The 21063-nt window shown below is 43.7% G+C and overlaps 1 protein-coding gene across 4 annotated transcripts in view; it reads left to right on the top strand.

Moving 5' to 3' along the window:
* The first annotated feature begins 5714 nt into the window (after positions 1-5714).
* Positions 5715-21063, top strand: part of HMGCLL1 (3-hydroxy-3-methylglutaryl-CoA lyase like 1) — a 107530-nt gene continuing 92181 nt past the window's right edge. For all 4 annotated transcript variants that reach the window (XM_067565484.1, XM_067565480.1, XM_067565478.1 and 1 more), the window contains exon 1: positions 5715-5941. In XM_067565484.1, coding sequence (XP_067421585.1) covers positions 5831-5941 — 111 coding nt within the window. In that variant the 5' untranslated portion in view covers positions 5715-5830. The remainder of the gene's footprint in view (positions 5942-21063) is intronic.

Raw genomic sequence — 21063 nt, 5'->3', positions numbered from 1 at the left:
CCCCCATTCAGTAAGGGGCTCACACTTTCCCTGACCTTCTTGTTGCTAACATACCTGTAGAAACCCTTCTTGTTACCCTTCACATCCCTTGCTAGCTACAACTCCAATTGTGCTTTGGCCTTCCTGATTTCACCCCTGCATGCTCGAGCAATATTTTTATACTCCTCCTAGTCATCTGTCCAAGCTTGCACTTCTTGTAAGCTTCCTTTTTGAGTTTAAGCTCACCGAAGATTTCTTTGTTAAGCGAAGCTAGTTGCCTGCCATTTTTGCTATTCTTTCTGCACATCGGGATGGTTTGTTCCTGCGCCCTCAATAAGGTTTCTTTAAAATACAGCCAGCTTTCATGGTCTCCTTTCCCCCCTCTGGGATCCTGCCATCAGTTCCCTGAGGGAGTCAAAGTCTGCTTTTCTGAAGTCCAGGGTCCGTATTCTGCTGCTCTCCTTTGTTCCTTTTGTCAAGATCCTGAACTCAACCATCTCATGGTCACTGCCAGGTTGCCATCCATTTCTAGTTCAGGGTCTTATATTTATGAATCCTGCTTACGCTGTTTTCCCAAGTTAATGCTCAGTTACTTCTCTCCTTTTATTAAATGGTCTTCTTTCTACACTCAGACACTGTGCTTGTGAGAAGGGAAGTATCGCCTTTTGGAGACACCCAGGGGAGTGGCATATAATTTCCCAGGCGCCTGGGTGGGAGCTCAAGCCGGTTTTGTGTGGTATTTTTGAAAGGAACTCCTAGATATTGAACCCAACCCTTGTTGCTGCCGACTCCAACTGGCAGAAGGATTACATATAGAATCCAATATCTGGGGATATGTAATTTGGGCTTTTCTGCTGACTTTGTCTGCTTTGAATGCCAGGTGTCTATCGCCTGGCGTGGAGTCTTATTTTGGCAAAATAAATCTATTACTAACTCTCCAAAGAATGGTGAATGATCTTATTGCTAATGGAACTCTAATTTACTGCCACAACTTTTAAGAATCTTTTAAAACATTTTGTTACACTTGCCATCATTTTAGGACATCCAGACCTACCATATGTGCTAAGCTGTCATCTATGATTTTTGCTAATAAAACTGAGATGATGAAAATTTTGTTTCCTCTTTGGTATCATTCACTATTGGTAGCACAGTTGTTTTCTCTTTAGTCATTGTCTTCTTTGTCAAGGCTGGAGCATATTATTCATGTAACGCTTGCCCAAATTCTATGGCTTATTTGTTGTTTGAGGCTCACCATATGTGTCTTTGATCCCAGTCTAGTAGGCACTTTGGCTGCTTGCCACTTTGGCACTTATTACTTGCTATCATTGGTTATGAATAGCTCCCTTGCTTCTGATTCTGTCCTTGCTGTCTTGTCATCAAATCATTCTGCAAGCCACCTTTCTTTCTAATCCTTTTTTCCAGTGTAAAGGTGCTTATAAACTACCAGCCTATTTTTACCATGTCGTTTCTTGCCTTTCCTGCACCACAGCAGAAAATCCAGGTTTGATTTTTATAAGGATCTTCCTGACAACTATCTATGTCTCGCGTTAGGAGACTAAGCAATGGAGCCCTGTGCAGGACCAGTGTAGAGCCCTGCAGCGGGACTGAGTTCCTGCAGGTCCGCAGGACCCACGGCCATAATGGTGGGAGTGGAAGTGAGTATTGCGGGGTGGGATGGGAATGGAATTAAAAATAGTCCTGTGTGGGGCTCCACTAAGCAGTACAGAAACATCACTTCTTAGAGTAATTTATGAAGTCTTGCTGTACATGATACAAACACATATGCTCTTCCCATTTCGTTGAATTGTGGCATCATTTGCTATAAGATTTTTTTAAACGGCATTCCTTTTAATAAACATTTTTAAACCTTTGACCAGAATACAGTGTGTGCCAATTACAATTCAAAGAAGTATTACAATGATATACAGTTTAACAAACAGATTGAAAGCCAAAAGTCAGTCATGTGTAACTCGCGCTCTCCATTCTGACGTATCGTTAAACATAGCTGAGTTCTTCCATGTGTTCTGGTAAACTAAGATTACTGCAAAATGTATCCGGCAAGCAAAAAAATACATAAAATAAAAATAAGGAACAGCACAGGGCTCATACAGGGCCCAATCATGAGAAGACCATGTGCAGCCATGCAGGGGTGTGCAAGCCTCCCTGACCCCTCGAATGGCTCTTCAGGAGCCTCTAACCACAGCCGTACCTGGACTATTGCTCACCTCTAGGGAGAAAAACTCTGAAAAGAGGGCAGAGAAGGGCACTGAACGGGCAAAGTTATGGCCCTATCCTTCTTTACACTAGCCCAAGGAGTGAGGTTGGTTCCCTTAGATGGAGCAATGTGTTTTAGCCCCTCTATGCAAGGAACAGCACCAGGAGAAAACTTCACTGATGTTACTCTCTGAATGGTGCAGCTTCATAATGGCCCTATTGAAGCCTTTAACCTTTGGCATAAGGGCCAATATTTAGCTCATACTATTTTATTTTGACAGTTTCATAAGTGTGTGTAGTGTTTAACAGATAACTAAAACATCGCAGACCCTTTACCAAGTTATGAATAAGAGTTGCAGGATTGGGCCCTGATTTAGGAAGGGATGACAAAGGTTCGAAGGCTACAGGGAGGATGAGAAGTACAACAGAAAAAGATTATGAGAAATACTTTGTTACACAAGAATCTAATTCACTAATTGTGGGATTCCATTTCTAATATAGCATTCCCATATTTACAGTCTCTGCCCCCACAAAACTTGGGTCTATGATAAGGATGCTCCTTTTAATTTAATTGTCATCTTGATGAAGCATAATGATGGTATATGCCAGCAACTGTCCATTCACAGTGGACTCAGCTTGAAAGAAAACGGGTTAAAGCCATGCAGTATCATAGACATTCAGTTTTGGAATGTGTGCATTTTTTTTTGGTTCAGTTAAATTTATATTTATTAAGGAACCAAAACATAAAAATGAATATTCTTGACAGACACAGAAGCAGAAGAAGTAGTGTTTTCATGGGGAAGAGGATTTAAATGAAGAGGAGGTAGCAGTTTGCTGGATAAACTCCATGCATAAAAATAAATGACGAGACACTTGTGGGAAAGAGGAACGAAGGGGGAAATGAGACGGACATCACTGGCAGAAAGATGTGAAAGGAGACAATGAAGTTTAAAAGGAGCATCCTTATCATAGACCAAGTTTTGTGGGGGCAGAAACTTTAAATATGGTAATGTTAATGTGTAAAGTAGCTCGCGTATCTCCTGTCGACTTACTTATGTTGCCATACCGTGGTGTCTTCACTGTGCTGCGTTGACTGGAGACACCCGCCGGTCAATGCAGCCTTACTTCTTTTGAGAAGGTGGATTAATGGTGTCTACTGGAGAGCACTTCCGGGATCTGTTAAATGGGTGTCCACAACCTGCTCAATCGATCCCGCTGCATCAATCACCAAAGAACCAGCAAGTTAGACATGCCCTTCCTCTACATGTACCACTGAAACCAAAAAATTACCTGTTTGTCACAGGGGAACCAAGAAGTAAGCACTCAGTTCTGCTCCTAGAAAAATCTGGCCCTAAATTACATGCAGTAATTTGGATTGGATACTCAGGATAGAAGATTGAATTCTCTGAAGCTGTGGAAATAAAAAAGTTTGAATATACATTTTTTTTTTGGCAAGACAACTCAAAAGAAAGACAGAAAATATACTAACTGCCTAAAATGTTAATCAGTGGGAAAATATCCATGACACTTAGTTACTGTAGGTAAATACACTCAGATTTGGAATTACAGAGATGATCATTAGCAGTACTTTTAAAGCCCTTTTTCTAATTATATTTCTAAACAATTTAACCATTAGCAGCTGCCATTTCTCCTAAAACTAAAAGCTTCCACAGAATACAATCATTTTCTATTTTTATCTTTTACAGTGGCACTCAGAATGCATGAAAATAAACACACCTGGAAAGTTTTGGATGCACAAGAAATGCAGGATTGAGCCTCATAGCTGCAAAGGGATACAGTGCTTTAAAGTATTATGTGTCTCAACCCAAGATTTAAACTCAGACTTGGCTGTAAATCTGATATTCTTTTGCAGAAGATGACCTCTGGAGAGGTCAGTGAATTTAACAAGTATCCAGTAATACCAAGGAAAGGGAATTACCTAGAAACAATCTCAAATGCATATGGTATTTCACTTGAGAAAGTGGCTTTGGAAAGTTGGCTGAGCAGACCTCCTGCTGAAGATGACAAAATGTAACTTGCTGTTTTTGAGAAAGCTGTTAACATTTGAAAAATATTTCCTTGAATAGATTTTGTATTACTGTTGCCCAAACAAATGAAAAGAATAAATAAACATTTTTAAAAAATGCTTGTAAATGATTCACTGCCACATGAAAGACCAAATGATATTAAAATGTCTTATTCAGAACCTTTCACGTAGTTCTATAATCCAAAACCAAGTAAAATATAATTTGGTTTTACAGGGGGGAAAAAACAACCCAAACCCAACAACAGCAATCCAACCACTGCGTTGAACATTCAAGATGCAGATATGTATTTTAAAGTACGAACAGCTTGAGCTAGTGGTTGTCTTATTAGAATATCAGTTTTCACCTTCTATAGTATGTTCTTGGCCATCTCCCGATTCACATGTTATTGTCTTGTACGTGGTCAAAGACAATCTCAAAGCAATATTTAAAATCTTATAATTAATCGTATTAAGACAAATGAATGATAGCTGGTTGCCCTGTTTCTAGTATAGCCTTCAGTGCACGATTCCTCTGGTCTTTGCACAAGCCCAAGTTTCCAGTGATTTCATTGAAAATGTGGACTGTGTGCAAGGAATGCAAAACTGGACCCTGACTAATGAGGTTCTTTGTATTCTTGTATTACAGCTCTAGATCCCTGGCCTAATATCTCTGTATATGCCCTAGCATAGGTGCTGGAACAATGGGTGCTATCACCACACACTCTGCCTTGAAGGGGTTTCTATTATACACAGTGTTACAGTTTGATTCAATGGCTTGCAGCACCCCCATGATCAGGGCCCCCCCCCAAATGGGGGGGGGGCGAAGGGTACACTTTACCCAAGCCTGGACGCCCTGGGGGGCCGGGCCCAGGCTGCAACCCTCATTACCATGAGGATAAAAATTTCCACGGCTCATGAGATTGTATGTATGGGATGAAGGATTGTGATGTGTGTGTGAGAGGGGGACCAGGTTACAAGTTTGTACTGGGCCCAAAAAGATTATGCTTGGGCCCCGCCCACGATACAAAGTGTCCTAGCACCCCTGCATGCCTGCTCCTGCCCCTTGCTTCCATCTCTAATCTGGAAGGGAGAGGGGTCTGTACCAGGCTCCTGGCACCCCCAAAACTAGCTGCCTGTCGCTGCCGGCTCCTACAGACCGTGTTGCACTGCGACCGCAGGGCTGTGAAGAGCAGGGACGCTAGCAATGCCCGTGCACATGCACAGGCCAGAGAAAGACTTGAGGCGTGGGGATTCCCACTTCTCCAGTGCTCCGCGCAGCCTGAGCAGGAGAGGACCCGGCTACAGCCGCCGGGGCAGCAGCTCCCCCCTGTGCCGTGCTGCAGGGAGCGGCCTGGCGAGGGGGGGCCGGCCAGCCATCCTGCCTGCTTCCCGCTCTGCTCCCTGGGGGCGCTGCGGCCAAGCGCAGGAGGCTCTTGGCGCAGCAGCAGCAGCAGCAGCCGCCTCGGTGTGGATGCAGGATTCCCCCGCTCTGGCTCCGCCAATCACAGGCGCCCGCCAGGCCCGGGCTGCAGCCACTGGCTGGGGCCGGCCGGGCTGCGGCTGCCGGCTGGGCGTCGGGCGCAGCGCGAAGGAGCGCCCCGCGGCCGGGCCATGGGAACGGTGCCGTCCGCGCTGAAGCACTGCCTCAGCTACCAGCACCTCCTCAAGGAGCAGCTCTGGATCGGGGAGCCGGCCGCGCCGCCTTCGCCGCATGCCGGGGAGGTACCGCCGGAGCCGCAGCCGGGCCCGGGCGGGGAGGAGAGGGCCTGGGGCAGGAGGAGCTGCGGCATCCGTGGGCGGCCGGGGCTCGTTCTCCAGCAGCGGCGCAGCCTGAGGCTGCTGCCGCCCCCCTACCACACCCATCATTCATCGGCCTGCTGTTGTCTCCTCCCCTCCCACTCCCCTGCCTGCTGCCCCGTGACACTCACCATCTGCCTGCTGCTCCCTCCTCTCACGCGGCTCCCCTGCCTTGCTCACTCCTCCTGACACCCACTCACCTGTGTTTCTGCAGCCCTCCGCCCCCCGCTGCCTCCTTCCATCCCCACGCTCCTGCCTGCTCCCTCTCCTCTGTGTCTCCTTCCCTTCCCTTCTCGTCTTCTAGGCACCTGCTGCTCTATGCCCTGTCAGCTGTTATTCCCCCCTACACTCCCCATTATACCCAGCAGCCTGCTGTCCTGGTCCTCTCGCTTTCTGATCCCTCTCTTGCTAGCCTCCCTTTCCTCTCTCTATCTTGGCCTCATCTAGCCTCCCTACTGCGGTCAGCCTGCAGTATTTCAGCCCTCCCCCCAACCAACAGCAACCTGTTAGGGAATCTAAAGAGGAAAATTAAATTCAATAGATCAGGCATTGAAGGCCCCTATAAATGCCCCTATTAGTGGTCCCAGACTGCCTACCAGGGAAGCATGTATAAGATTGTTTGTGTGTTTTTTATTGATTTGGTATTGTAAACTACCCGTCCTCTTATTGACATCACTGCCAACATATTCTGTGTCCTTTGAGGGAGGTGCTGTAAGTACACAAGGGAAAAAGACAGAATCCATGAGGATTTCCTTTAAAAAAATCCTTCTCTTTCATTTATAGTCTACCCCAAAAGTGGAAGAACTCTTGTAAAGCTGTAGGAGGCAGACACTTTTGAGGGGCCACATTACCAATTTTGCCCTCTCAGTTTTTATTTTTGTAGCTACATTTGTTCAGATTTGAGTGTAAATCTTGCCCCAGAGGTGGCTGGAATCTGGTGTGAGCTGCTCTTCCTCACTGTCTGGCTTGTGCAGCGTGTGTGAGTAGAGATGTAGTGGCAGAGGGTGCCATGGAGCAGACCAGAGGAACAGCAGCAGGTGGGGCTGTCTGTAGTCTCCATCTGCACTGTAGGAAGCTTCTGCTGTTGCTGGCTGAGAATGGGGAAAGCGAGCTAGCAGTCCTTTGGAAGGGTCTATTCACCTGCCACCTCATACTAACTATGGGGGCCCACAGAGCAGCCAGCCGTGGGAGTGACATCTGTGGGGAGACAGTGACCAGGAGTCTGCAAGGGGGTCCACTTCTGTCAGCCACAGGCAGACATAGTAAGTGAGCAGAGACACTGGAGGAGAGAGTGAGGAAAGGGACAGAGACAATGGAGTTGTGGGTGAAGTGGCATGGAGATGAGGACCAGGACACAGGATCACCAGGGAGTTGAAGGAGGGAGGGGAAGAGAAGAGACAGAACTATTTAGAGTTGGAACTTTAAAGAGAAACACTAAATATTGTAAGACTCAGGAGAGTTGGCAACACTATTATATAGAATATTACCAAAGACGAATTGGCCTATTGTGCACTGTCTGCACAGTTCTAAAGTTCCTGAGCTGTTCAGACATGGGACATCGAAAGGGATACCACAAGGAAGCTATAGACCTGAAACTTGTTCAGTATTTTTAAAGATATATTGTATCAGATAGCTGATAGCACTTTGCATAGTTAAAGTTGTCCAAGGGTGAATTTTTGGGGAAGGTTTAAGCAAAACCTGTTTCTGACTTTTAGGAAAGTAGGGTAAAGGGTCATTTTTGGATAATCTTCAGTGAGGACAAGTGTCTTTCCTGGGGCAAATGAGGGTTTTTTTGTTTTGTTTTTTGTTTTAAAAAGTAGTGAAAAATTTTAAAAAATTACTTCTGAGCAGTGCCGTCATGCACCTTTTATGACATCACTGTATCTGTCTAGCTTCAGCAGGGGGCTTTGGTAAGGGTTCGGGACTCTGTAATCAGGTTAGTGTTAGGACTCTTTGTAGGAGCAAAATTTTAAGACTGTCTCATTGAAATACACACAGCAAAATCTTCCTAGAATATTGTAGGCCCAGGAGAAAAAAAGATGGATCTCATAATTTGACTAGGTGTTTTCAATTTTCACTGCATTTTGCAATATTCTGCAATCACTATGATTTCTTCTTTTGTATACCATTTTATGTACTGAAGATATGGAAAAATATTCCCATAAAAAAACAACAGCAAAGGTGGGAACTTGCCCTTTCTCCATCCTTGAATGTCGAGGTGAAATGTGAACTGCACCACCTAACTCGGGCCATTGAAATGCTAACTGTATGAAGCCCACACCAAGTTATATTACTGTTGTAACCGTAACTTTTGCATTTCCTTTCTCTGTGGGTGGGGTGGCAGAAGCCGGGGTATGGCGAGTGAGGCCACAATTACCTGACTGTGCTAGTATGTGGGATGGGATGGGGGGGAAGAAAACAGCCTTTAACAGTCCTTTAGAGACAAATCAGTGCATGCATATATAATGAGAAATAATCAACGGGGAGTCAGCTTCCTACGTGCAAGCTTCCAAGGGATTGCCATAAACAACAGCATGGGAAAAATTCATACACTATGAAGATGACACTACTGACAGTCTTTTTGTAAAAATTTACAAAAATTCCATTTTATAAAACAAACAATATTGAAGCAACTGTTATATTTTATATTTGATTCTGACAAATAAGGAGTAACTGGTTGAGAATTTGAAGGTGTAAGGCAGCGTGGATATAAGTGATCATGAAGTGATAGAGTGATACTAAGGAATGGTAGGAGGGTAAACAGCAGAAAAAAAGATAATGGACTTCTAGAAGGCAGACTTGAGCAAACTCATAGAATTGGTAGGTATGATCCCATGGGAAGCAAGTTGAAGGGAAAAAATAATTCAGGAGAGTTGGCATTTTTTTAAAGAGACATTATTAAGGGCACAAGAGTAAACTATCCCAATGTGGAGGGAAGATTGTAAGTATGATAAGAGACCACACTGGCTTTACAAGGAGATCTTCAATGACCTAAAACTCAAAAAAGAGTTGTACAAAAAGTGGAAATTAGGTCAAATTACATAGGATGAATATATATATTCAAGGCACAAAAGGAGATTAAACTAGCTAGGAACATAAAGGGTAACAAAAAACATTTTACAAATACATTAGAAGCAAGAGGAAGAGAAAGGACAGGGTAGGCCCATTACTCAATGAGTAGGAAAAGACAAAAGTAGAAAATGCAGCAGTGGCTGAAGTGTTAAATGTCTTTTATTTTGGCTTTCACCAAAAAGACTAACGTAGTGAACATCAGTGTAAGTGGGGTAGAATCTGAGGCTAAAATAGGGAAAGAACAAGTTAAGAATTACTTAGATAATTTAGATGTCTGATCCTAGAGGACTGGAAAATGGCAAATATAATACCTATTTATAAAAAGGGGAATAAGGACAGCCTGGGGAATTATAGACCAGTCATCTTAACTTTGGTACCCATCTAGATGTAAGCATCTAGAACAGGGGTGGCCAACCAGTGAGAGACAAAGAGCCGCAGTTACCTTGCCCTCAGGCAGCGCTTCAATTTCACTCCCCCTCTTTCTCTACCCACCAGGGACAGTTTGCACTGATCTGTCAATTTTGATAGCAGCTCGTCAATTTCACTCCCCCTCTTCTCCCCAGCAGGGCATTTGTCTGAGCAAAGAGCGGCATGTGGCTCAGCCACCCCTGATCTAGAAGATAATAAGGTGATACTTAGCAGTAAGCATTGATTTGTCAAGAACAAATCATGTCAAATCAACCTAATATCCTTCTTTTGACAGGGTAGCAAGCCCTGTGGATAGGGAGAAAGCAGTAAATGTGATATATCTGGACTTCAGTAATGCGTTTGACACTGTCTCGCATGACCTTCTCATAAGCAAACTAAGGAAATATAGCCTAGATGAATTTGCTATAAGGTGGGTGCACAACTGGTTGGGAAACTATACTCAGAGAGTAATCAGTGGTTCACAGTCAAGCTGGAAGGGCATATTGAGTTGGGTCCCGCATCCAGTTCTGTCCTGCATACAGTTCTATTCAATATCTTCATAAACTATTTGGGTAATAACAGAGGGTACATTTATAAAATATGCAGATAATAACAAGCTGGGTGGGGTTGCAAGCCTTTGGAGGGCAGGATTAAAATTCAAAACGATCTTGACAAAATGGAGATGTACTCTGAAATAAATAGGATGAAATTCAATAAGGTCAAATGCAAAGCACCACATTTAGGCAGCAATAATCAATTATACAAATACAAAATGGGAAATGACTGCTTAGGAAGGAATACAGAAGAAAATGATCTGGGGATTATGGTGGATCATAAACTAAATACAAGGCAATATACTGTTGCAAAAAAAGCAAACATCATTCTGGGTTGTATTAGCAGGAGTGTTGTAAGCAAGACATGAGAAGTAATTCTTCCACTCTACGCAGCACTGATAAGGCCTCAACTGGAATATTGTGTCCAGTTCTGGGCATAATGATGTGGAGAAATTGGAGAAAGTCCAGAGGACAGCAACAAAAATGATTAAAGGCCTTGAAAACATGATTTCCAGGAAAATATTGAAAAAAAAAAGGGTTTATGTAGTCTGGCGAAGAGAAGAGCGAGGGGGGACATGATAATTGCCTTCAAGTATATACAAGGTTGTTATAAAGAGGAGGGTGATAAATTGTTCTCCTTAACCACCAAGGACAGGACAAGAAGATACAGGCTTAAATTGCAACAAGGGAGATTTAGGTTAGACATTAGGAAACACTTCTTAAATGTAAGGGTAGTTAAGCACTGGAACAAATTACTTAAGGCAGTTCGTGGAATCTCTGTCATTGAAGGTTTTTAAGAACCAGTTAGACAAATGCCTGTCAAGGACGGTCTAGATAATACTTAGTCCTGTCTCAGTGCAGGGGACTGGACTAGATGACCTATCAAGGTCCCTTCCAGTCCTACATTTCTATGATTCTATGGACTAACTACTTGGTAAAGGGTTAGTGTAGAGCTTCCAGAGCTGTATCTAAAGCTTATAATAGTGTCTAATGTGAGAGACTGGAGGGTTTGCATCTGTAATTTCCCGTTTGTCTTGTTGCCCTATGTAGCCATGTGTTTCAAATATCCCTGCAGCCAAGTGACCTTGCGTAACTTAGTCTTGTTTGAGGAACTAAAATCTGGGGAGAGAGTGGGGTGAATGAACTAATGGCTAGATAGAGGGCCAATAGAGTTTACTAATATCTGTTTTATTTGTTTGTATCTTATACATAAATATTGCTAGTATGAGAGAGTGTAAACGTGCCCTTCTGGGGGCAGCGTCGGGGTCTCCCCTCCGAGTCCTTTCTGGAGGGGAACCACTCTTCCTGACTTTCTCCGGTGTGGGAGTCTAGTCCATCGCCCCGGCCCCGAGGCAGGGCGGGCGAGCCAATAGTCCGTCGCCCCGGCCCCGAGGCAGGGCGGGCGAGCCAATAGTCCGTCGCCCCGGCCCCGAGGCAGGGCGGGCGAGCCAATAGTCCGTCGCCCCGGCCCCGAGGCAGGGCGGGCGAGCCAATAGTCCGTCGCCCCGGCCCCGAGGCAGGGCGGGCGAGCCAATAGTCCGTCGCCCCGGCCCCGAGGCAGGGCTGGTCAAGCAACAAACAGTCCAGTGCCTGGCCTGTAGGCAGGGCTGGCGAGGCAACACACACTCTAGCGTTTAGGACGGTGCGGAGGGTAAGGGTCTCCTGGGGTGGCTCGGGAAGGGGGGAGGGGGATGCAGGCCCACCCATCTCCACTGCATCCCAGCCCAGGGCCCTAGCAGTGGCAGGGGTGCCTGTCACTGCGTTGGCGGGGCTCCGGCCGCAACACGCCAACCAGGTCCCGTACTCAGCCTCTGTTTAGGGCTGTCCCTGGGCTTCTTCCTCCCCTTACCCACAGGTACCTGATTCCTCCAGGCCGCTAGGATGTGGTAATCCGATCAGGCCCTCTTCATCCACTGGTGGCAGCTCAGGCAACTCCATCGGCTCCTCCTCGGATGGGAGTTCCTCCAGGTCCTGCAGCCCCCAGTAGGGCCGGTAGGGTCTCCGAGTCCCAGGCTCGGTGCTGCTCGGGTCGATCCTCGACGGGTTCCCTGGCAGCAGATGGCCTGGGCGGGCCCTCGTCTGGCTCCCGGGCAGCGGGTGACTCTGGTGGGTTCTCATCCGATTCCCCAGCAACGGGAGACTCAGGCAGGCTCTCCGTCAGCCCCCAGTCTGGGGTGGAGACCGGCCTTTCCCTTTCAGCAGGGGTTTCAGGCCCGGCTCTAGCACAGAACCTCCAGGGAGAGACATCCTTCTCCCTCAGCCATCCCCACCTGACTGAGCTCCCAGGCCGGTATTTTAAAGGCCTGGCCCCGCCTCCCGGCTTCCGGTCAGGTGGTGTCCGCCTCACTTCTAACAGCCCGGCCCCGCCTCCCTGCTTCCAGTCAGGTGATCTTCTCTTGGGCTCTAGCAGCCAGGGTGGGTTTGGCTCTCCCTCTGGGTCTCTCTCAGAGGGGAGCCATCCCTCCCGGCTACAGAGAGTTTATAGAAAATGCTGTCAGGACATTTAAATAATTTGAAATTGAGAACATTTAAGGTAATTCCAAATCCAGTTTTTGATTAAATTGTTATATGTTCTACAATACACTGGCAAAATAGGATTGTTGAGAACAAAGTTTCAACTTTAATATGAATTTCCAGGTTCTGTCAGTTTAAATCAACACATCTTGTCCTATGGTATTAAATGCTATTGCTTACACATCACTCAAGAGTAGGCCACTTTTTTATTCCTGATGTATGCAGTGTTGTAGCACACGAAGAACTGAAGAGCTTGTCTCGCACGCTAACAGAAGTTGGTCCAATAAAAGATATTACTTCACTCACCTTGTCTCTCTTATTTTTGATAGGCAAATACAGTCCAATGACTACTTTGTTTGCTGTAATGGTTTGACTAGGATTTGTTTCGTTCATAGCAGGTAGGGGCTGTGTAAATTTTGCATCGGAGGAAAAGGGGATGTGTCCAAGACAAAGCAAAAGTGAGTCAGGGGCCAATTACAGAACTCCATATGATGTCCTCCCAAACTGGCTGGTCCTTGACCATTTGAATAACTTACAGTTACTTCTCCTCCAGACCAGTAGTAACTACCCATAGCTAAAGATTCCTGGTAGGTGCTGTTGTTGAGAAATGTTATCACATTTTTGGGGTCATCATCTAGTAAACTAGATTGGGGTGACCATGTGTATTGAGTCTAACAATCAATAATACTGTTGTAGGGAATCCAAGGGTGGAAGAGGAACTGTGTTCCTCATTCAGGACTTATAATTGTTTTTAAAGCTACAGGTAGTCATCAGTCTTGTGACTATCGTGCCAGAGCACAGAACTGCTGATACTGGCATGGTTTCCTATAGCTTTAAAAGTAACTGGACTAAGTGCAAAGGACAACAACCTCATTTTTTCCCCCAATCTGAGATGCCCTGTTTCTGAAGACTTGGTATCCAGTTCAGCTAATCTTGGCCTGAGTGGTTGTCAAATCTGGTCTTGGAGATGGAAATTGGTATATTAGTTTTGGTATTTTAGTTCTGGCATTTACTATCTACCAGTATTTGATGATAATTTTTTAACCAAAGTCAGAAGCCTTCCAAATATACTACGTAAAGAGAAACTAAACCCATGAATGAGCAAACTAGAATTAATGTAAATTTTGACAAACAATATACATTGATGTTAACTACCTTTTGTTATTGGGGGCTGGTAATTGGTGCAGAATACAACATGTGAAGGGATAGTCTGGTTGCATTCTACCTGCAGAGGTCTGTGATTGCCAGGTATGTCTATTTTTTGCTTTTTCCTTAGCTAAAGCATGCAGAGTTGGATTAGGGTTTACCATCTTTTCCTCTATATGGTTTAAAACACCTGGATAAAGTCCACATCTCTCTCTATCTCTCTCTCTCTTTGTGTTTTGAGTATTCGGTTTCCAAAGGGTTTTGTAATCTTTTAGTCTTTTCATTCAAAATTTTACCAACTTCTTGAAGTGTATGAGAGATGCATGTGAAATCACGATAGCTAAGATCTAAAGTAGCCTGCAATCGTATTTATTTAGATTGTTTTGGGTTTTGTAAATGTATTCATTTTAAAAAGAATAATAAAAATATGCTGTCAAAGCTATTACACACACAGTAATTATTTTTTTACAATTATACACAATAAATATTTCATGCTTTGCATTCAGCTGATTTGATCTCCTGAAAAACTGCATAATAAAAAGTGTGTTTCCATGAGAGAGAAAAGAAGCCGGAGGTCTCTGTCTTCATACCACAAAGTTATTTTTTTCCTTCCATATTTTTAAAGGCAACCATATTTACAATTGTTTAATGAGTTCAATATTTTATAGAGGATCTTAATTTGTAGGGCAAAGTTCTTCCATCTTATGTACCAGTTCTAAATTCCCAAAGCAGGTGGAACTTGCATTGACTTCCAGGTGAATTTTATCTAGATTAAAATTTAATGCACTTGTGTGAGGCCCTTTTGAAGTCAATATGGTGCTGTGTCAGTTTGGGGCCTTGGTTTGTAGCAGATTTCCAAGCATGATCATCTCTGAACAATTTTAAAAAAATTTAGAGATTCGTAGAAATATCTGTAAAGGTATCAAACAATGTTAATACTTTGAACCCAATAAAACCTTTACAATGGACTACCATATAGACATTATAGTAAACAATATAACATTCAAAAATGAAATTGTAGCCCATTTAAACTCAGATTAGGGTCACATATTTTTGGTGCCAGATCTTCTTTAATGTCTCTGAGTGACGTCTGAATTGCTAAGCGGAGTAATTTAATTCATTCCTTTAACTCATCCGGACACTGAAGCACTACATTTAAATAAAACTCCTTTTGACTTCAATGGGTGTAGGGTTAGGCCAATGCTGAATGCTTTTCAGAGGAGGGGGGAGTTAGAGTTTTCTCCATTCTCTGTTATTTTATTCCCTCCCTGTTCAGGCAAAACTTCCTTTGAAGCCAATGGAAATTTTATGTGCATAAGGACTGCAAGCTCAAGCCAGTAGATCCAGCCTGATAGTTTTTATGCTGTGAAATAAGAGCACAGTAATGTTGGTGGATGGAATAGGGATGGAGAGGCGAACAGGGAGAGAATAGGACTTGGAAAAGTTAAGGAACAAGGAGACTGAAGGTGCCAAACAGGATGTGGGATGTTAAAAGACTGATAATAAATTGTAAGAAAGTTTGACCTCAGTGGAATTATGCCCGTAGGCTGGAAATAGAGGACAGATAACTGAAACATTTTAGCAGTTACAGATTTATATTACATAGCGATTATTAGCTGGATTTAGGGCTATATAATATAGCTAGAAACACTGTAAAGCATTTTACAGATATTGCTTTGCAAATTTGGGAATTAAAAATCAAACCCAGGAAATTTCTACTCAGACACAGCATCTGGTTTTTTTTTATGATATCCTGTGTTTGATTTGTTGCACCTCCGCCTCCCTCAAAGACTACACATAAGGCAAAGTGATCCTCGTTTTCTCTATTTCCAGCCCAAGGAGAAAGAGACTGATTTCAGACACCCCACATGGCAACTCATTGTACTAAAATATTAAGGCAGCTTGACATTTTTCTTTTCATTTAATTTTCTGTGTGGATTGACTGAGGCACATGCACTGAGGAAATTAAGAGAGCTGCCCACGGTCATCCACAGCCAAATCGGATTACCATTGAAGTAAATATGAGTTTTGCCATTGACTTCAAAAGGAGGCAGATTTGGTTCCTCATGAGTGTTTCAGAAGTGATTATATTCCATGATTATCTTGGCTTCCACTCCTTTACTTCCTGTGAATATGAATAGCTATGGTTTCAACAGGAAACGTGTACAAGCTACATTGTCTACAATAAGAATTACCAACTGTCCAGACAGAGGGCTCGTCTACACTGCACGGCTTGGTCAATGCAAGGTACGTAAATTACATTACACAAATAACGTAACTGACATTGACATGACTTGCATCGAGTAGCCGCGCTGTCTTCACTATGCTGTATAGACAGGAGATGCTCTCCTGTCAACATAGCTTACCCTCTTGTTCCGGTGGAGTACTGGAGTCGATGGGAAAATCACTCGGCAATCGATTGAGTGTGTTTTCATTAGACTCTAATGCTGCTGCATTGATGGCTGCGGCGCCAAGGGAGCCACTCAGTGTAGACAAGCCCCGAGAGAGGTGTGCTCAAGCAAAATCTTGTTGTCTTAATGATCTTATGTGAGAGAAATTTTGCTTAATCAGAATTTAAAATGTTAAAAGTTTAAAATGGCAATGACAAATAGGTGACTCATAAATAGTAATAATAAAAGATCACCATCAATGACCTGCCTCTTTCTCTTTCTAAAGAACCTGATTTGTAATAGATGGAGCCTTTGATGCATGGGAAACGAGGTAGGAAATCCCAAAGTGATTGAGGCCACTGACTCATTTTGCCCTGGGTTTTACTGCTAAAATGTTTTGTAACCATTGGAGAAAGTAGGGTGACTCCACTTTTTTGGTGTTGTGACTGGCTGACTGTGTAGGCTCAAGGATTCACTCTGTATCTAGAGTTTGTGGCTGAATGGCAGTTTTCATGTGAATACCACACACAGGTAGAAACTAGATTTTACATACAATCCAAAGGTAAAGTTGAAAATGAGTGCTTGTTACTTTTTTTTGCTATTTCACAGCATAAATATTTTACACAAAGGTGGTGGTGGTGCTCTGAAGCAGCCAGTTGTAGAAGCTGAGAATAACCTAAAGTCTTTGATATGTGTCGTGTGTCACAGGGTACTCCCTCAGCTATCTGGTATGCTGCACTTTGGGTTGTCTCTTACTTACAATATACATACAGTCCATTTCTTTTCTCCATGTGTATCCTTAATCTTTAGATTCCCAGCATCACAGAACACTGTACAGGCATGTGTCATAAGGAGCCTTTCACCCAATTTTCTCTGTCACAATCAGCTCACTCTATGAGCTCCCCCCTTACTTCCTGGTCCTGCCAATTGTATATCTTCTCTTATTGAGCTAATTACCTCATTAGGTCAATCATTGTCCCCAAATGTCAACAATCTCATCATAACATTTAATTGCCTCAGTTAAGCCTATAATCATCTGTTACACCATTCCCTAAGTGACCAGGATGCTATAGGTAGCACTCTGTCACATACCTTCCCCATTTATTTAGTTTGAGACCTTTATTGCCTCCTAGGCATGGGGTCCTCCTCCCAATCTCACCATTACCCTCTTTGTGACGTTGGGGTTCTACCAGGTCTTCCTGTGCCTTTTCAAACTGGCAGTCCATGGGCTACCATTGGGGTGCCCAGCATTCCACCCACAAAAAGTACAGTTCAAGGGTGGAGGTTTGCCCTGTATTTCCACCTTGGCCCATATGTTATCACACCACTCAGATCCCATGGGTCTTTCCTACAGCTTACTTTGCCCCTAGTTTATACGCACAGCGGGATTTGTCTCTTCCCTTGACTTGCCTTTCCCCACGCTAGAGGTTATCTGGGTAAGATCTCTCCAAGGCCTTATTATTGAGGTCCTCTCCCCTTAGCGTATTTTCTTGGGCTTTGTCCTTGGCTTACTCCACCTGGGAGTTGGCTGAGCCTCCATTCTCCTTCTCTGCTAGATGTTTCAGATCCATTACACCCAGATCTATTGCACCCTTCTTGAATACTTCTCCCCCTCCCCAGTCCTCCAGCATTTTGATCCTCTTTGAGCTTATTGGCATGTGTCTAAGGTTATTTAACAATGCTCCTGGACTGTTACCTGGAGGGTGTACTACTGTGTGTTCTTTAGTCACATCACCAGGGATGCCTTCTCAATTCTCCACTCTTTTTTTTCTAAGGGAAATGGAGACCAGTCCACATCCTTACTGCATAGGGCACTGACTTCACAACTCTGACTTCTTGCCGCTTGAACTTCACTTCTGCCTGCAATAGAACAACCACCACTTGATAATTGTTCCTTTCCCCATGGACACAATTAATAGTAATCATCACCCCTTTCTGTTGCCACTGCAGCCTGACCAAGGTGCTCTGTGCCAGGGAATATGCAGCTGCCACGTCCACAATGCCCCTAATGGTTCTCCTGCCCACTTTGGTGGGAATTGTCCTTATCCCTGGCCTGTCTTTTACGCCTGTCCATCCACAGAACTCTCTGAACCCACAGTCCATGTATGGGCAGTCTTTCTTTATATGTCCTTTGCTCCCACACTGATAACACCACTGGGCAGGCGCTAAGGGCTCCCTTGTTCACCTCTGGCATAGCCTTCCCAGGCTTTGATAGCTGTGGCTCCTCAAACTTCTTTCCCCCTCTCCCTTCCTGAGAGGCGGGGTGGAGCTCAGTCCTCGGAAAGTCTGTCTCTGCTAACTCTGTTAGCAGCCTCCAGTGACTCCAGCTGTGCCTTCGGACCCAGACTATTGCAGCCTTGGGGAGGCTCTGTGTGAACTGTTTAAGAATAATTGAGTCTATTGTGGCCTCCATCTCCAGTGTTTCTGGCCTCCACCACCAATTGATCCAGTCTGATAGTATCCCACTGTTCCATTTGGCTGCCCTGTATTTTTGGTGGTATTTCTTTGCCAGCAGGCCCACCCTATCCAAAATAGTAGCCTTCAATGTGTCATAGTTCTTGCCTTGTTGCTTGTTTTGAAACACACAAGCCACCTGATCCTGTCATAGGTCAGGTAAGGGGCTAGTTGCAGCATCAGCTCCCTTTTGTATAAGTATTACTATTGTATTAATACTTCCCATTTGTATAGTGCCTTTTATTCTGTGATCAGGCAGGCATTAAACTTAAATAGTTTGGTACTAGAACATAATATTTTCTATCTTACAATATGGGGGGCGGTGAAGCAGATTGTGAATAGATAATCAACAGTGTATTAAATATGAGATTTTGAGGCAAAATATTTATTTTCATCTGTTTGGTACAGAGTACAGATCTGTACCCCATTTTCTCCCACAAAAATATCAACTTTGTGTCCTGAAAACTTGAGGAACTTTGCATGATGAAATAATTTTTATTACCATTTAAAGGGTGATTTTTAAAGGTTACTTTTTAATCATAAGGTAATACAGTTGAGAATGATCAACTAATGACTTTTTAAACTTGCACTGAGGTCAAACATAGCAATTGATATTTGATTAAGATTACAGTCCTATACATAGGATTCTGGTGCTAATACAAAAGATACCAAAAAACCTGCAGTTGATATGAAGAAAAAGGTACTTTATGCAAGTACTTTGTGGTAACTTATACATCTCTTTAGATGGTTCCCTTGCAAAGTAGAGATTTATTTTATAGTGAGAGGGTGTGAATTAATGAAATCTACTCTAATTGTTATGCTGCATCTGATAGCATTGTCCATATTAAATATTCACATGGAAGAGACTGGTTTTTAATAGTTCGGGTGAAAGAGAAATTGATTAATTGCATGCAAAAGACAGCTAAAAGGTACGTTAACATGAAACTACATTGGGTAGAAATTTCTTCGTTTGGATGTTTTTGGCCACAGATGTTAGCTGTTTTGTATGGAAATAAAGGTGTTATTTTACAAGTTTCTTAGGAAGAAAAAGCTTAAAAGCTTTTGAATGCAGGAGATGTGGTCCGAAGTGCCAGAGGACATTCATGGAATGTTAGGTGGAACCCACAGGGAAATAATCAACAGCAGCATCTGGAAAGGAACTGTAAGTAGCTTTAGGGTTTAATTTTAATGCAAGTATTTAAAATAAAATTAACCATAAGTGTTAGTATGTGAGAAATCACGGTGAGGTAGGTAAGTGATGAAAGTGTATTATGTGTAACACAAGGATTAGGAAAAAGATAATAGAATTCATAGCTGATGACAGCAGAATTTCTAAAAACCTGAAAATAGTTTGAATTAAACTGCATGTTGGCTTTATATAAATAAAAACAGCTTGGGTGAAGAATTTATTAGTATGAGGGGGAAAAGACAGGACGGACATGTTCCTTGGCCCTGTCTCCTTTGTGCTATCCTTAGTGATACAAAGGGACTGAAAAGTTAGCCAGCTGAGGATCCCCCATGCATAGAGGAATCTCCTGACAATGTGAAGTTGTCTCCTGGTTCCTTTCCCATCTCCTGGCATAAGGGACATTTCAGGCATTTTGAGAGCAGCACAGGGCATGGGTGGAGTGCCATGCACTCTACTGATCTCCGCTTGTGTAACTGACATTACCAACTAGCAGAATTTAGAACCGTGTTGTGATCAAGTTGGCTCTTAGCTACCCGGATTGCAAGGAATGGAAATAATGCCAATGAAGGGTTCTCCCTGCTGAGGTGCACATCATGAGAACCCAGCCAAATATCTCTTAACTAGTGATGACCTGGCTTTGCTTCCCAAGTTTAAGGTTGCCTATTCAGCCTTAATTCAGTCCCCTTGTGCAAATGCTTTATGATACAATCTTTAATTGTATGATTACATACTGTGTTTTCCAGCTAGTTCCAGTCTCCCTGCACCCATTTCCCAGTCCCAATCTCCTTGTGCAACCATTCCCAGATTTCTCTGCTCCTCCTGGCTCCCAGTCCCAATCACCTTTCATAGCCAGTCCTGGTGTCCCATGCAAATCACAGTTGCAGTTTCCCTCCCTCCCCAGCCTCCAATCCCAGTCTCTCCCTGTCCCTCCCTGACCTCTGCCCCGGCGCCTTTTCACCCTGATTCACCCAGGTCCACCGAGTTAAAAAATGTTAAAGCTCATTTAAAAAATTTTGTGTTATTTACTTTAATAATACAATAATTTAACCAATGCAGCGGTAATCTCAAATACAATTATGAATATATTTACCAGCCAATATAATGTAAAAATGGATAATTGTTACTAGAGCTGGTCAAAAAAATGGAAACATTTCACAAAAAGTTAATTAAAGCTCGACAAACCCCGGGCGCCAGGTTGCCAAGGCGCCTAGAAATTTAATTCTGGCACCTAGTATTTCTCCAGGGGGAGCGGCCGCCACACTCCGGTAAGGGCGCCACTGCGTCCATGTGGCAGGGCCGGGAGCGGGGAGTGCTGCAGCT

Source organism: Emydura macquarii, unplaced genomic scaffold (assembly GCF_026122565.2).
Source record: "Emydura macquarii macquarii isolate MOO-44397 ecotype Brisbane River unplaced genomic scaffold, CSIRO-AGI_Emac_v2 contig_2680, whole genome shotgun sequence".
In the NCBI taxonomy this organism is placed as follows: domain Eukaryota; kingdom Metazoa; phylum Chordata; order Testudines; family Chelidae; genus Emydura; species Emydura macquarii.
Note: the sequence above shows the minus strand (reverse complement) of the source record. Positions and strands in the feature narration are given on the sequence as shown.